Source organism: Lycorma delicatula, chromosome 8 (assembly GCF_047948215.1).
Source record: "Lycorma delicatula isolate Av1 chromosome 8, ASM4794821v1, whole genome shotgun sequence".
In the NCBI taxonomy this organism is placed as follows: Eukaryota; Metazoa; Arthropoda; class Insecta; order Hemiptera; family Fulgoridae; genus Lycorma; species Lycorma delicatula.
In genome coordinates this window covers 95926980-95945637 of record NC_134462.1, presented here as the reverse complement: position 1 = coordinate 95945637, position 18658 = coordinate 95926980, and the positions used below count along the sequence as shown (strand labels likewise).

Here is an 18658-nt window from a genome sequence, read left to right as displayed (position 1 = left end):
TATCAAAAAACTAAGTTTAGGGTCTGCCGGACCCTGTATATTTTTGTATAATTTTATCAGTCCCCCATAACAAAAAGGTTGAGAAACAAGTCTAAACACGTGATTTAACATGGGTGTAGAACACTGAGCCTTTGGAATATTTTGAAAACTGATTGTTTGACTTTGATGTAACTTGGCAACCAGATAATAGAGGCAATACAACACCCTGAACATGAATGAAAAATCTCTCTGTAGATATAAACATCAGCCGTAATCTGGCCTTAAGTGAGCAGATTCTCTCTTTGAATGTCTCTTTTACACATTAAGTGATTAGTTCAGTTAACTTGAACAAAGTATCAGATCCTTGTGTATGGAAACTATTAAAGATGATTAAGGTAGCTTAAGGAATAATTCAAAGAATAACCTTAAATAAAATTATGGTATTAACATTTTCAACAACAAAGATCATTTATTTTTTGAAAATGATTCTACATAATTAAAAAAAGGAAACATGGGCAGGAAATGTTTTTGAAAAGTCTTTAACAAGCAGAACACCTGTTAATGTAAAACTGTGTAGACTGGGATAACAACAAACAAAAATCAGTGATTACAGTAAGTAAATTTGAAGAAAATTTGAGTATTCCACTGATTATTGTATTTACAAAGAATATCAATATAGATTGTATTATGGCAATATTTGATTAGTGTTCTCTATCTCAATATCAGGCAAATTTCATGTTAAAGTCTTGAAAGTGAAGACTATCTTGTCCACTGTTAATAATGTACAGATTTGCTAAAAATGACTAACCAGCGATGCCATGACATGAATCTGTGGCTATGATTTATAACCTATAAACAAAATCCCAATCTTCCCAAACGGAAATTTTGGGTCTTCACATCTGAAGAAATTTAGTGATGTTAGAATATTATCAAGGCTATACTGACCTTCAAGGTGCTGTTTCTTTTATTAACATATCACTTAGCAGGTGAAGTCTTTCACCAGAATATTTTTTTTTTATTTTTGGGGAAGGGAGATTCTGGAACAGATTTTTTTTAAAAAATGGTAAGATAAGCATGTATGCATGTACTGAACTTAATATAAAGTGGGGTTATGTTTGTAAAATTTTCAGAACATTGACTCCCAAAATCCACCCCCTGGAGATATTGACCTAACATTTTACCAACAAATACATGAGTCTTTGTATAAAATTTCAGCAAAATTGGTTTATCCAGTCAAAATTTAAGCTTCAAACATGCCTACATACACTACATATAAACAATGCCCCCTTATTTGTTTATTTAGGGTTTCTAGGAAATAACCAGGAACCTCTATATTATCTGGGAAACCCCAGGAACCCCTATCAAGAAAGTAAAACAAACCATTTGAACATACTCAAAATACCATTTTTTAAACACCATTTTAAATCTGTTTATGAAAACCCACATGTATAAAACCAGATTTTTAAAAATCATTTATAAATGCTCTTTTATCCTCAAAATATGCTCATAATAATTCATTAACATCAGTATAAGAAATATGTGGACTTGAAAATTAAAATTGAACTAAAGAAAGGATACAACATATTTAAGAATAATTAAACAAAAAATTATGAAAATAAGAATTGTTTTTGGAATCAAATCTGTAGTTCACAATTGGATTTTGTAGTTTTAGAACCATGATATTAAAAATGTTAAGATAAATAAAATTCTAAAAATATCATTTTAGCTAAAATTACTAAATTTAATTCATGAATAAAAATTAAAATGAATATTTATTTATGATCATAATAGTTATTACGTAAATAATTAAAACTACTTACGAAAGAACATATCCAGGAAGAGTACTATGCATAAATACAGGATCATTACCACCATACACAGCATCATTCATCTGTAAAAGACAACCATAAATTATTGCAACCAACAAATAACTTAGTAATTTTTTATCTATTTTTTTAATAAAATATTAATTAAATGCATATTATAATGCTTACTTTTTATACCCAAATTAATGATTATTGGTTTCAATGGTGGTCTCTCTCTATAAAGGGATCCCATTATCAAAGGGAGTAACCCATTTGGTAGTTCAAACTTTATACTCTGTTATTTATGAAATACTAAGTTTTCATTTACACTTAACTAATATATTAGCCATGTAAAAATAAAAATTAATATATGAGGGCATCTTGAAAATAACAACTATGATTAGTAGTTTCTCTTCAGATACTGGTACACCTACAGGATTCGATCAATAAATTTGCTGAAGTCTAACACTTACCACATCTATTTACAGGTCATTTATATGTAATTTGAACAGTTTTAAGATGAGGGTAAGAGAATTGACATTAATGTCAATTGTGAAATTCAGGCAATGTAACACATTTTGGACTTTCAAAATATTTTGTGAAAAAAGCTGTCTTCCAGTATTTAAATGGACTGGTGGCAAAGGAGTATTACCATAACGAGGATATTTTGAAACATGAATCCATGTGTTAGTATTTGTGAATGTGCAACCTGCACCAGAAAGTCACTAGAATAGTTACATATTCTTAAAAAAAAAAAAAAATTCCATCTATCAAACTGAACAATAAAACCGTTTTTGTGTAACTCAACACAATTCTGTGCTTATGAAATAGGGCCTCTTGTTATGGTTTACATACCATCTAAATTATCAAACCATTTTAAAAAAATCTTTTTATCAATTTATTTAAAATACAATTACAAAATTTTTCTTCAGAAATAATATTGTTTTGCAGTAAATTTTTAAATAATACTGATTAAAAAGAACCTGGAATTTTTTGCATTCCATTTTACGTAAGCATAAAAATATGCTCTAATAACTTTCATTACGCTTATGAATGTTAATTTACTTTTTTAATATTTAGTATCTTCATATATTTATCTTAAAACTGTTTAAGTGTTTATGTTTCAAATAATTATTATTGACTTAAATACTTTCTTTCATTTTATAACTAATTGTATATTTTGTAAAGTTGCTTTGATCAAGGTTTTACCACAGTTTCCCTTGAAACATCCAGGCAATGCTGGTACAATTACTTCTTTTTTACCCATGAAGTAGAATACCTATCCATGATCTGTATTACAAACCAATCAGAATAAAAGATTTGTTCATATATTTATGTTGGTGAGGTATGAATGAATACACACACATAGTTGTAGTGTAATTAAGAACATGGTACAAAAAAAAAGCTATAATATTTTCATTAAAAAAATTTTTATAATCACTTTTTTCTTATTTTAGCCACCATTAGGTATTGCTTCATTGGATGAGATGAAATGGCAATTTTGTAGGATGTAAAAATGCCATGCCTGACTGGGATTCAAACCCAGGACCTCTAGATGAAAGGTTAAGACACTACCACTCACGCCTCAGAGGCCGGCAATCAAACAATCTTTGGGTGACCCTTGCATCTCCATTATTAGTCATATGAGATCTGTTTTCTTCAGAATTTCAGTGAAATGGAATTAAGGGGTTTCTGAGTACAACCCATTCCCCAAACCGTAAGTTTCCACTAACACCTCATTCTGTTCCATCACCATTTTTTCTATTAGTCCATCTATTTTCATACTCATCATCCAAACATTCCCCAATTACTATTTTCAAAGTCTATCACCTGGCCTTTTCTCATTAACTTCCCACTTCAATATTTTCAATTCACGTTTTTCTTTACTCATCCTCCTTGCACAAACAAATAATTTTAATAGTATTCTACAAATCCTAGCTTACAAGTGCTTTGCATTTGTTAATTCTCTTCCTTCCACATTTCTTAAATAATCTTTATTATAAGTCTCTACTTTTAAGAAGAATCATTTATTACAACAACCTGCTTTCCACCTGTACTGTAACAACCTGTTTTAGCATCAAAATTTGTGCACTTTAGGAAATAATTTTTTGCAGTTCATTGCTCCATACACTACTGAAGAAAATCTCTTGTACGTTGTACTTTTTTCCAATCTCTAGACTAATGATCCTAGTCACAGTGAAATTTCATCTCTCTACAGTTTTAAAACTTAAGCGTTAAAAGCTTTTAATTACTTTTCAGATTTACAGAATTTTGCTATTACTAATAATTTATAGTATAAATATCTAGCGTATAATTATTATTAGTATTTTAAATTAATCTGAATTATAGATTAGGAAATTACAGAGAACAAAGCTGAAGAAAATAATGTAGAGAAACTCCAAACAGAGGTCCTTATATATGAAGCAGCAAGGAATGAAAGTAACCAATGAAATTAATAACGGCATAATAATTAAATTTCTAATGCTGCATGTTACACACCCTTTTGCAGAACATCTCTCCATCCTTCCATTCTTATATAATTTATGCTCCTAGAGATAGGAGCATAAATTACATGTACGTATAAATAATTTAAATGTACATAAATTTACATATGTTTTATAACAGGTGAGTGAAAGTATTCTATGATTTACAAGTCTATTATTAAATACATGAATGTACTGCTAAGACCTTTGTAAGTTATTTATATCTTTCTTTTCTTTTGTTCAAGACAGTTTTGACCTTATTCCCCCTCCTGTGTCTGCCAACAATATTTGTAAAACTAATTATAATTATAATGAAAGTGAAAAAAAAAACATGGATGTTGCAGTTAAACATGATAATTTGATAACTAAATTTAACTCACTTTTATTGGGATTCTACCAGATGAAGGGATTCCTCCACAATATTCAAAAACATCGCCTATAAATTGATCATATGATTTTATAATCAATCTCTTTAACGTTTCTCCGATAATGCTATCTGAAATCAAGATCAATTATTTTTAATGTTATTAAAGAAAATAAAAACATCCTAGTGAAAGAAACTCTATTTTATAAGTTATTTTAACAGAGACAAATTTTTAATTTGTTTTTGTTACATCTTTTCATCAGATAGAATTGTCTTTTAAAATTATAAATGAAACATATCTCTTTACTGAAATTGCTTAATCTTTATTTGATAATTTTAGCCTTAAGTAATTGTAAAATATTATGATTTACAAAACATTTAGTTGGACTCAAAATTGACAGTAGTGAATGCATGTGCTAAGTAAACACCAACAGTGATATTTGTATGATGACTATCAAAAAAAAGTCATTGCTATCTGCATTGCTTTGCTTAATATAGAGAACTGTTATTTTTTGATGACAGTTTTATCTTCCTCTTCTTGGATAATAAATATTTGATTTATTTATTCAATTGATAAACTGATGTAATCTGTTAAATTGTGACTGCAATGTTATGTTCATCTATGGATCAGTATTTGTTTCAATTTTAGGCTTCTTTTGTAATAAAAATGTTCATCTAATATTTTGTAAGAAAAAGAGATTACATGAAATAAATGTTGATAATACTAAAATACATGGAGCATTAAACATATTATAGTATAATTATTTTAATCAGCAGGTGAGTGTAACAATGTAAATTACACTTTTAATTAAATAAATAAAAATTAACCCAAATTATTTTTAAGATTATATTGCTCACAATACATCAGTTCAATCACACATTATCTAAATCTTAAGGCAAAATGTAAACATACCAATAGAACAATTTTTCCTTCTTAACAATAATTGATTATTAAAAATCTTCAGCCTTTCAGATAAAGTCAGAAATACTACCATTCTGCCACAGACATTTATATGGTGGAGGTACACCTGTTATGTTAGAAATATGAACATGCTCCGATAGCAACAGTTTGTCATTATAAAATGGAATTTTCAACCTAGATGAAAAATTATTTTATCTTCTTGTCTAAAATATATCTCTTCAGTAAAAAAATAAGCTTATATAATAGGTAACAATGACAACATGATTATTTAAATCAAAATTTAGGATGACAACTAAGTTTAACACGATATAAATATAGAGCTTAAAATAATAAAAAAATTACATACTAGACATATCCATCCAAACATCAACAATACTGAAGTTAATGACTGTATCATCACTAACCCATCCCATATCGATTCGTTCTAATAATGATGATGTGAAATTTTTGGAAAAGTGAAGAACGCCCCATACTTTGTTTTTTGATAGTGCAATTTGAGCATCATCAACACTCTGGTATTCTATCTGAAATAAATATGATAAATTAATGAAAGAATATTCATAAAATATCAATATAACAAGGAAGAATAATCTTTAACTCTTTTACTGCTATGACATTTTATTTATGTTTGCATTAACATGGTATACCAGCATTGTTAAAGTAAATTTGTGGTTTGATATTCATTCAAAAGTACTTGTAACTATAACTTTCACACATCCAACAACATTGAAAGTATTAGAAAATCTGCATGGTTCTGTTTTCTTTCACTAAAACAGATGGGGTTTTTTCTACAGCTTCTTCAAATCAGAAATAAATTATATTTTTGCACTTTTATTTCTCACAAGCAATTAAAAATATTAATAATTTAAACATAAAGTTAATAAATTGGATGGCTCCAAATTACGTTAAAAAGAAATTTTTTTCATAGTTTATATTTAAATCAGTCATTTTAGAGTTCAATTATTAGTAATAATCTGCTCTCATTCTGCAAAAAAGTGACCCATCTCCTGAAGAATTTTAGCAGATTTGGTAATCTGGATAAACCTTGAAACACTCTGGTGGGATTATTTATCCCTTTTCATTGTCCCTTTCTAGATAATCTGTTATCATTATTTATCTCTCTCCCTTATCTTTGATTTTTACTTTTGAAGTATTCTATAAGTTTTGGTCAGGTAATACTCACCTTATCTACTCATATGCAAGCATACAGAGACTTAGAGAATTAGTGTATCCTTGGTATTTGTATGGTGTATCAAGAAAATCCGCTTATGCATTGTCTGAGAATTCCTGTGTGATAGGTATTCAAGTGGTAGATGCAAGGTGTTCTGCAGGCTAAGTAGGTCTTTTAGTCTCTCCTAATACATGCATGTGCAGATGGCAGGAGATGGAATCAGTCAACGAAAGGCAGATGGACCTGCAGACTGATCCTGGACTTCCAGAGATGGCTGTGCCAAAATCACAGTGAACTAGGATACGAGTTGACCCAGTTTCTTACCAGTCATGGATGTTTCAATGCATACTTGTGTGCACAGATGCTGAGGTCCTCTGTGGATTGCGATTACTGCAGGAAGAAGACACCGTGAAACACAGTGTTCGTTTGCGATCAGTTCCTGAAGCATACAGGGGAGAATTCAGCATTCTTGTCCCAGAGAACATCACTGGGACTATGCTTCAAACAGAACAACCTTGGATGTGGTGTCCAAGATGCTGGTTAAGATCAATCTGCACCAAGTTGGCGGAAGATGATCAGGGGTGGATAGCTACCTCTGACAGTCCCTGAGATACGTTCCCAGTCCCAAGAAGTTGAAGATTAAAAAAATATATAAATTTTTAAAAAAATTAAAAAAAAAGTTCTGACAAGTTTGAAGCATGGAGCCAGCAATGGAAGCATGGATGGAAATAAGTCATATGGGGTGCCGTGATATACCATAAGGTGGGCCCAACATCCCATGTTGTAGAGGAGGAGGGGTTTTAGTGGGTTGCTCGCAAGAGTCCCATACTACTATGGAATATGAGACCAATGGTGCCTATAAAAGGTTTCCCCTTTCTGAAAAAAAAAAAAAATCTTGAGGAAATATATGCTCACTAGAGAGGACAGTACCAGTAGTACTCCAAACACTTCTATCATACCTAGTTTACTGAACAATAAGATAGTTGTAATATTGGTCACACCGGTGATGATGCAATATCTTAGTAGACTTTAATTAATTACCTTGAAATACTACAGGGTATCCTCTCCTACTCACATAGTTCTGTGAGCTATGGAACAAGACTTAATGTAGCCCAACTATTAGCATTCTGGCTGCAAATCAAAGTCTGACATGCACTCTACATGTCCATTCAGGACTACTGTCCTGAGTTGGGTTTTGGAATGGACTATAGTATATTCTACAAATAAATTATTCATCCAGTCATTGTTGGAGCAATAATTTTTCCTGTTGGATCTGGTCCACAACTGGTCCTTAACATTAGGTTTTAGGAACAACCAATTCTGTCATGGTGTAATAAACTGGTACCAGCTGACAACACATGAAGCCATAGGAGTTCCATGGGGAGAACTCAACCAAAAGAACCTAAATGTCAGTCTACATATAACTTTATCTGATCAGTTGAAACAATCAAGTAAAATATAACAAAATCTCTCATCTACAATTAACATTTCACTTAATGTTTTTCCTTCAGTTTCAATACATTTTCCTTGGAAATAGGAGCAATGGATTAATTATTAGCATTAATGGTTTAATAGTTAGGATTAATATTTAGCATTAATGGTTTTTTCATTGTGTCATTAAAGTAAAAAAAAAAATACAAGATGAGTAGCATGGTTACTGAAATAGGGCATGTACTCATATCATTTTTAAAAGGTTTCTGCCATGTACAGAATGAAAAAATTAATCTCTAGCTGCAATGTCTTTGGTGGCATTGGAATCCATTTTTTGGGAGCTTTCAACTAAATCTGCATAGGTTTTGCATTTTTCCCCACTCACTTATGACATTACAGGTAAAAGTAGCTTCCTCCAAAAACAGTATGAATGGAATTAATGGGATGGTCACCAAGCTGGAGGTATTGAACTTTCTGAACATGATTAAGGATGCAGTCTGAGAACATGTAATGTCTTCCATAATTTATTTTGTGGAATGTTGAATTGTGTAGAAATTCTTCATGTGTTCATTGTAGGACTAACCTGTACTACCTGAAGAATATTTTTTTTCTCTTTCATCACCATGTTCTGGTCAACATTCAGATGAAACATGAGTGTAGGGAAGTGTTTTCACAAAGCATATTAAAAATTCTACAAAATACTTGACAGTTTGAACTACTCATCCAGGATACCTACATAGGTATTCTTTCACTGCAGTTGGAGTACTTCCATTGCAAAACCTAAACACAAAAATCATATCACCATTTTCTTCATGCATGAAGAGATGCGGCAGTTTTCAAAACAAAGAATTCAAAACAGAATTTCACTTTTTAAATCCGTAATCAATTAGAAAAATGTAGGTACAGTTTATAGTACAAAAAACATAAAAACACTGCATAACTTGATTCTCAAAAATAATTAAACAGAATCAAAATTATGTTAAAAACAATTAAATCGCCTAACATTTATCATTAACACTTAACCACAATTCTACAAGTAGCATACAAATTAATTTTGAAGCATACAGTTAAAGTGACCAACCTAATTTGTCAAATGTTTAGATTTATTATACAAAAAATAGTTGTTTATAGTTTTTAAAAATATGTAACATTTTTCTGTTAGGTTTTGTTTTTAATAATAAAAGTTGATTATTTTTTTGTTTTTTATAGACTTCATTACATCAAGTTTCTCAGAATAAAATTCTCAACAAGTTTTGATAATAAAATTTATGCATTTATTAGTCATCTAGCAATGTTATTGTTCTTGAAAATCTAGTCTCTGAAATTTTCTGCTTTATGTTGGACATCATGAAAACTATGGTAGATACAGTTCTGGGACTTGTTTTATTCGATTTTCAGTTCAATAAAACCAGTTCAATAAACCATTAAGTTTACCCCTTATATAACCCTTAAAGATTTCGGTGTGACCTCATTTCACCAGGGGAACTGAAATTTAGGTAAAATCTTTCGCTAGCCATACCTTGATAACTTGATTCGATCGTATGTTTGTATGAACTTTTTACTTATTTTAAGCTGTAGAATGATTTCCCAAATTATTTTCCTTTCATCCTGTATCAACTGTGTAAGTCATAAATTCTTTCAAAAAACTCCTGTGAATCTCTGTCTTAAAACTGATATCTTAATAAGAAAAAATAAATATCTAGTATTAATTAAAGAATATAAATAACAATTAAAAGTACATACAATCATAGAACCTAAAAACAAAAGACCTGAAACTACTGATAAAGAAAATTCACACTGTCCACACTACTTAACCTGGGTTTGGTACTACTGCCTTCCTAATTTACCAGCATTACATTATTTATAGTTCTCTTCAGAGACTTAATACTCTAATAGTATCATATGACACTGTTGATAGTACTTTTCAAACATAATAAGACTTATTTCAGCCTTAATTTGCTAAGTAGTATTACAAAACACATATTATACACCTGATAATAAAGTCTAGTTAATAACATCAACCATTCTTTTCCCCCAACATTTTTGTAAATAATTTTTAGCAACCCCAAATTATATGAGTAATATTCAAGTCGATTTCTTGAAAGGAAAAACATTTCAGTACCCATATCATTATAACTGTATTTTTATCAGTAAAGTTCATTTATTGGTAATTTTTCATTATAGACCAGCGTAATATCAGGGATATGAACTGCCCAACAATGAATTCAAAAAGTTACTATTTCAATAAACTTATAACATGTATATTTACACAGAGTTTTATACTGTCAAGGTACTGTTACAATTATTATAAATATCTGCACTGTTTTTCACTTTTCACATAACGAGATAAACAGGTGTATTAATTTGTTTCATTATAATATCTAACTGGTTTTTTTTTTGAGATATGTAAAACATCTCAAGTATAAGTGGTATCAATCAAGGTTGCTTTAAGAGTAACGTAATAGATTATAAGTTACTATAGTGAATAGAATAAATGTGTTGCTTGTAGGGTAGAATTTCATCTGAATTTTAAAGGGCTTGCCATGCAGAGATATATAAGAAAATTTTCAGTTCTGTGAAGACAAAGAAAACCATATTATTCCTCATTTTTCCTACTAAGCCTGATGTGAGATGCTTGCTAATCTTGCAAATGGTAATGCCTTTTATCTCATGTCAGGTCACCTAAAATTAAGTTGTACAACCTGATATTCATACATTCAAAAGATAAAAATAAAGCAAACAAAAATATTAAAACTGACCAATTTTACATCCTCTTTTTGCATATATTCAAGATAAAGACAACTAAGAGGTTGTGTCACATAACAGTCAAGTCTTGAAGCGATTTCAACGAATGATGACGTAGTGAAATTGTTACCACAATCACGAATGTTATCGACTTCATACGTGACAACACCAAAAGGTAAACCAATGGGCTTCTTTCCAAAAGTTGAGCAGTATATTGAGAATAATAAAAGTGGTAATAGCAATAAAAATACAAGTATCCTGTAAATAAAATGAAATATATTAAATAAAATTCTTCTAAAACTATTATATTTACAGCACAAATAAATCATACATATTGTTTCATATATTGCTTTAAAATTTGCAATAAGATTTTGAGTTATGCAAAGAATATGTTTTATGTAGAATATTTTAACGTTTATTGAATATAATGAAACTTTTTATCTACTTAAAATAGTCATTTCATGATAGATAAAATTTACACAATTGAACTAACTTTTAAGTAATGCACTTGTTAAAACAGCAATATCAAAAGAAGTTAGTAAAATTTAAATAACAAAACTTATTACTTACGGAAAATTTCTCTTCAACCAGTAAACATTCTTTTGTAATTGAGCAATAAATCTATTGACATTCCATGCTTGACTAGATATTAAAGGTGGAATATAATGTAGCTTGTTAAATGGTGGATAATCTGTATCACACTGAAATTTAAGACAAAATTATTTAAAGTAACTGTGAAACTAACTGAAATATAAGCTATTATAAATGTAATAAATTCATATTTTATTAAACAGTTACATTCTAATAAATTTAATTTGATATTTTCTTTGCCTTTTTGAAAAAAAATATATAATGCTAATAGCAGAAGCTGAACTAGCATAAAAAATGGACATCTGAGCATCAAATATGCTGAATAAGACAGTTTCACTACAGTCCAGGCTTTGTCTGTTTTGGGTTTTTTCTACACGATCACTAATTTTTGTTTTAATGCCTCCCGAATATCAGAAATGATTATTTCGTTATGCGCCAGTTGAAAAAGGTTAAATTAAAAAAAAATGTAAAAATAATCGCAAAAATACCCATTTTTTTCTACTATTTCCCTAGGTAACACGATAACTGTTCATTTTAGAGAAAAGAACGAGAGAGAAAAAAGTTTTGTTATTAAATTTTACACAATCGGACGCATATCGAAAAATACGTTATTAATAATGCAAAACTAGCAATAACTGTGAAAGAAATGAAAAAAAAAACAGGATATTTCAGAAATTTTTTTCGAGTACTTATATTATACATAGGACCTTCAGATTTTGTCTCAAAGAACTTTCTGATACGATAAAGCAACACGTCAAATTTCAACAAAATCGGTCTGACAGTTTTTGCACAATAATTTTGCAAACCAAATTTAAAAAAAAATGCGATTTTTCCAAATTGTGTAGAGCCTGAAATAAAGTCTCCAGATACTTTTAAAATTTAATCATATATAAAAGGGCACTTAAACTTTCAAATGCATTTTGAGAATTTAAATCGGTTAATTAGGAGATACTAAGGAATTTTTCAAAAAGCCACCGGGTTGGTCTAGTGGTGAACGCGTCTTACCAAATCAGTTGATTTAGAAGTCGAGAGTTCCAGCGTTCAAGTCTTAGCAAAGACAGATATTTTTACAGGGATTTGAATACTAGATCGTGGATACCGGTGTTCATTGGGTGGGGTTGGGTTTCAATTATTCAATTAACCACACATCTCAGGTATGGTCGAACTGAGACTGTACAAGACTTACACTTCATTCACACTCGTACACATCATCCTCATTCATCCTCTGAAGTATTATCTAAACGGTATACCAGAAGCTAAACAGGAGAAAAAAGGCTTAAAAAAAGGGAATTTTTCAAACATACTTGCAATTTTAATAAACAAAATTATTGCTTTTTTAAAACCAATGTCTTGTAAGCTAAAAAGTTCAAATATCATACTGGCAAACGCGAATTAGTGCAGATATTGGTCTATTAGTTTATCAATAAAAATTTATATAAAAAATTCCATAATGGCGGTCAACTTTGATCGGTTATCTTCGGAGATGGTTAACGAATCGAAACTTTTTTTTTCTTATGAAGCGTCTTTTGGAGTACTTTTAAGCTTTGTTTTTTAAAATTAAATTATATAAAAATTTGTGAAGATATTCAATTTGTTTAAAAGTAAAAAAATTGCAACTATGTTTGAAAAATTCCTTAGGATCTTCTAATTAACCGATTTAAATTTTCCAAAATGCATTTGAAAGTTTGAGTGTATTAAATTTTAAAGTACCTACAAACTTTATTTCAGGCTCTTGACAATTTGAAAAAATCTGGTTTGCAAAATTATTGTGCAAAAACTGTCAGACTGATTTTTTTGAAATTTGACGTGGTGTTTTATTGTATCAGAAATTTCTTTGAGACAAAATCAGAAGGTCCTATATATAATATAAGTACTCAAAAAAATTCCTAAAATATGTTGTTCTTTTTTTTAAATTTTTTTGACAGTTATTGCTAGTTTTACATAAAAAATAACGTACGAGTATATTTTGATTTGCAACCGATGATATTATGTGTAAAATTTAATAACAAAACATTTTTCTTTATCGATATTTTCTCTAAAATGAAGTTATCCCACTTATCTAGGAAAATAGGAAAAGAAAAAAATTGATATTTTTGCAATTTTTTTACATTTTATTTAATAAAAATTTATACACACCTTAATGATATAATCAATTCTGATGTTATTCCAGGGGTCTTAAAGCAAAAATTAGCGATCATGTAGAAAAAGTCCAAATATGCCTGTTTTAAAACAGATACCTCCTGGACTTCTATACTTATTGATATAATTTACAAATAAGGTTTGAATATTAATTAAAAATAGTAAAAGATGAAATGAGAAATCCCATCTCTACTACCCCTAGACAACAGAACAATTTCAAATAATAATATAATACAATATTATGAAGTATTGAATATATTATTAATGACGTAAGGGTTAAATATTGGCAAACTATTTCACGGTCAATTTTAATAAATTACCAACTCATTTTATAAATATTTCCATCAATTTACTTAAAATGAAAAACATCTGTAAAAACACAGTAAAAACATTGGTGATAATTTTAATAAATAAAAAAATATATACTCAACAACAAAATAATAATTTTCATTCTTGTTCACTATATAGAAGTAATAAGTATACAAATTGCTTCATAACACTTCAAAAATTCTTATTTTAAACTCATTTTATTTACTTGATGCTAAGAAAATATCTCTTTCATATTGAAAGATTTGGATATGAATGTAGATCATATCTATAACATTTTTCTTATGCTACAAATCTCTAAATTTTATTCCCACTATTAGGTTCAAGTCCAAAAGAACATCAATCTCATATCACATCTAGCCCATCTCCACAAAAAAGGGCTTAAAATGAAATAAAAACATTTTATATTTTACTCAGTTTTTTTTTCAATTATATACTTTGTATTTTGTGATACTGTTCTGATCAAAGTATTTTTTACATTTCCCTTGATCCTTCCAGGCTAATGTGAAGTAGTTATTTTTTTTTTTTTTGAAACAAAAAAATGTATTCCTTATGTGATCTACATAATATATAACTATTTTTCTGATCTGAACAAAAAATTTATTTGTTTATTTAACAAAGTTGTCATGTCATAAGATTTTGAAAAACAATATTTACAACATCATTTACTGATGAGTGATAATGCATTTTGTAGCATGTGAAAAAATGCCACTCCTGACTAGGTGAATACTGAACTTCCAGATAAAAGGCAGAGACACTAAGACTCCACCTTGGTGACTGGCGAATAACAATAATAATGGAACAAAAAAGAGTTAAATAGAAATAATAGCATTCATTAGGGATCAAGGCTGCATTAGTAATAATCTTATTGAGATGAAAGAACTTATAATGAAATCAACAGCATAATAACTTTTTATGTAAATAAAAGATTAAGTGTCATCCAAAAATGGCTGTTATTGAAATCAAATAAGAAGAATCACTTATGATTTATAATTTTAATAAATAATGAAGCACTTTTATTGTTATAACGAATTTAAATTTGGTAATAATAATATTACAAGTCATGATACTAAAAATAATTATATTCATGTACATAGAAATAAATACGCTTTATTAAAATAAACACTTGTCTCAAAATTTTATTCATTTTTAACTTCAAGGTCAAAGTTAATTTTTTTTTCTGATATTGAAGACATGCTAACATGCCTTGATTTAATCTTATTGAAGTTACTTTTAATAAATTTAATAAATAACAGAGATTATATTCAGCTGTGATAATGTATTTTAAAAAGGTTTCTTCTTTTACTTTTACACTCAGCAGAAATCATTGTCATAAAACCTTAATTTATTCATTCATCTGAGAAACAGGTATAACAGTTGAGCAAGACAGTATATATGACAAGTACACCAGATATTCTGTTTACAGTAACCACAATTGAACGTTAAGTTTGAATTGGTAGGTTTTATATTCTATATCTAAATATAAAAAATGAAAGTCTATCAGTTTGTTCATGCATCACTTGTAAACAACTTATCTGTTTTTAATGACCCAAGTCAATTTGGTAATGGCCTTGATTTAAACTTAAGCTATACAGCATTTCAGTGTATGCCAGAGGGAACCATTTCCACCTTTTAGTCAAACCTTTTTTATAACTTATTTCAATATCATCTAAAATAAAAATTAATTAGAATTGTCATAAAATTTTGAAAGATTTCTACCAAATATTATGTTTTGGTAAAGATAACATTTTTCTGGTCAGTGGTATTTTGTTTTATGGCAGAGATCTAGATACTGTCTACACTACTGGATGCCATTACAATTTTATCAAAACATCTATAAAAAAATTTAAATAAAATATTTGTTATGAAACAAGAAGAATAGAAAGATTTTATTTTGTAGGATTCTCTAGACTGGTAATGAACATTTAATGAATAGAAAAATATATTTTGAAGATTCATATAAAAGGTAAAAATTTATCAATTCCACTCAGAATGCATTTTTCATTGCATGTTAAAGCATTAATTTTCATCTTTTTTTTTATTTTACAGTGTTAATGTGATTACATTATAAGATTATGATGTACAGCTGGATGCAATTCTGATATTTACATGAAAATTAGTTGGAAAATTTAGAATAAAAGAAAATACGTACATTGTCACACACTTCATGAAGCCTTAGCTAGTCAGTAATCTCGATGTTGTTTCTGTCAATAATTTTTTATCAAAATGAATTTAAATGTCTATATATATATAGAATTATTATATATGTATGGTCATTGTACATATATGTATATTATAATTATATATACATTCAGGCTTAGTCATGCTCAAAAGCAGTCTTCACATAATTTTCTCGATTCCTTTTCTTATTTTTATAAAACACTTACTTTTAAAATCTCTAAATTTACAGAAGAATTGTATAGAAGAAAAGTAATATGTTTTAGTCTCAGTATAGATTATTTTTTTAAAAGGTTTTACTTATAAAACCAAAAAAAATCTTCAAATCCAGATGTATCTTTTCAAAGGAATGAGAAGAAAAGAGAAAGTGTTAACTTTGTAAAACTATTTTTCTGTCAAATCATTAATTAGTATTTTATTCAGATTAGTACATAGTAAATGTATCAACACATATGTTGGTGCAGGGACTGAAAGCCTATGTAGTATCATTTTGCATGCATTGGCCTCTGTTACAAGCAAATTAAAAACATTGTCATTTTCTATATGTCTTTTATGGTATGTTAATATATAAAAATCTGATGTAGACACCACATGACTTCCTTGTACGCCTATTAAATTACATATACACAATTTTTGCTGCACTTCATTTAAACATATTTTATTTGAAAGTGAGATACATCCTCCAATTCTTTAATAAAGTGGACAATTACTGAAATATTAGTTTTTTATTAATATCAAATATTTATACAATTATTAAATCAACAATCTTACATGAAATATTAGGATAGAGTAAAAGTCCCTTTATTACTCGATCAGTATTATTTATATCTTCGTGAGTTGCTAATTAACAAAAGTTTCAAATTTCTGGTGTGTTGTATAAATAAAAGTTAATAATAAATAATTAAACTAATTCCGTTTAGTGAATTCCTGGTTACAAATGTTAATTTTAACCTTAGGGTGTAACATATCTAGTTTTTATTATTGGATTATTTGGTGAATAATCAAAAATGAAAAAGAAACAATCATACAGGAAAAATAAAAATAATTTGAAGAAATATATCTCAAAAAAATAAATGACAAGAAGATGAATTGGATTAAAGATGACATGAAGAGGATTAAAATGTTAATAACAAGGGAAGAATAAAAAAATTAAAAGATGATAAATATAAACAGGAAGCAAATGTTAAAACCAAAGAAAATAAAAAAAAAAGGAAACTGTTGCAAACAGAAAGAATATAAACATTAAGAGATGACAAATATAAAGAGGAAGAAAATGCTATTATGTTATTAAACTAATATGAGATTAAACTAGAAAATCCAAAGATAATATGATTCTAAATTATAATTTTCCATTAATATTAAATAATCAGATGTTTCACCAAATCTATTACATATACACATGTGTAATAATGCCTATTAAATTACATATACACATTTTTAAAAGTATATAAAATAAAATTTTATTTCACTAATAACTTTAATAAATAATAACTAACAACTTTTTATTGATGTTGTGATGTAGGCCTACTTCCTGTTGTTTAGCACTAATAATAGTAGAATCATTCATTAATCATACATGAATAATGTGCTATTTATCAATTGTAAACACAACACGTTATTCTAAGAATTTTATTTACTTATTTTTTATCTACTCCAATCATTGCTCTGTGAAGAATCATATGTCACACATCGCTTGTAATTATATTCTAGAAGTGTTTATTATAGAAAAATTTATTGCAGTATAAATTTTACTTACTGACGTGAATAGCTGTTAGTGATTAATACTATTTGTTGTGTTATTTTCATTTAAGGCTTTTGTCATAAATTCAGTCATTTAAATTTTAATAATTCTTTACAGTTATTTTCTTTTAAAATGCCAATGTTAGGAGCCACCAAAGCTGGAATAATGAGGGAAACTGAACTGCTGAATACGGTTGCTCAAGTGACAGTAGTATCAAAACAAAGAGTGATGTGAATAACTGTACTGAATTATGGTCAGTAATTACTTATTCAGAAAAGTATTCTTTTAGAAGTTCGTGAATAAACATTTTCTTTTTCTTATAAGTAATTACTTACAGTCTTTAGAGTTTGCATGCAGTTTACGTAAAAGTATTTCTTTCTCTTAAGAAGTTGCTGCCGGTGCCTAGAAATCAAGCACAAGCCTGCGTGTTTAAAATCGTTCGTACAGAAATGGAAAGAGGCTGGTGATTCATGTCTGTCCATGATGATGTCATTTCCGTTAAAGTTAATCATCTCAGTATATCACGTATCCTTGCTCCTCAATTCTACTTTTCAAATGGATTGTTAAACATGTCATTAAGTGAAGAAGAAAAACAAATAATTTTCACAGGTTTCGGACGATATTAATAATGTGGCTGATGTTAGTAAATGTATTAAGAAATCATATAGTTGTTTTAAATAAGTCTTTGCCCTTTAAATTTATGTACGCTAAATAAAAACCATGGGCAAACATTTTGAAAGGATTTGAACAGAGCACCGGAAAGATGTTACTGGCAAAAATAA

General features: G+C 28.5%; 1 protein-coding gene across 3 annotated transcripts in view; it reads right to left on the bottom strand.

The window, feature by feature from the left end:
* Positions 1–18658, bottom strand: part of LOC142328934 (ABC transporter G family member 23-like) — a 226270-nt gene that overhangs the window by 12315 nt on the left and 195297 nt on the right. For all 3 annotated transcript variants that reach the window (XM_075373111.1, XM_075373112.1, XM_075373113.1), the window contains exons 8-12: positions 11471–11601; positions 10915–11158; positions 5900–6077; positions 4648–4763; positions 1800–1870 (exon numbers count right to left, since the gene is read on the bottom strand). In XM_075373111.1, the coding sequence (XP_075229226.1) occupies positions 1800–1870; positions 4648–4763; positions 5900–6077; positions 10915–11158; positions 11471–11601 (740 nt within the window). The remainder of the gene's footprint in view (positions 1–1799; positions 1871–4647; positions 4764–5899; positions 6078–10914; positions 11159–11470; positions 11602–18658) is intronic.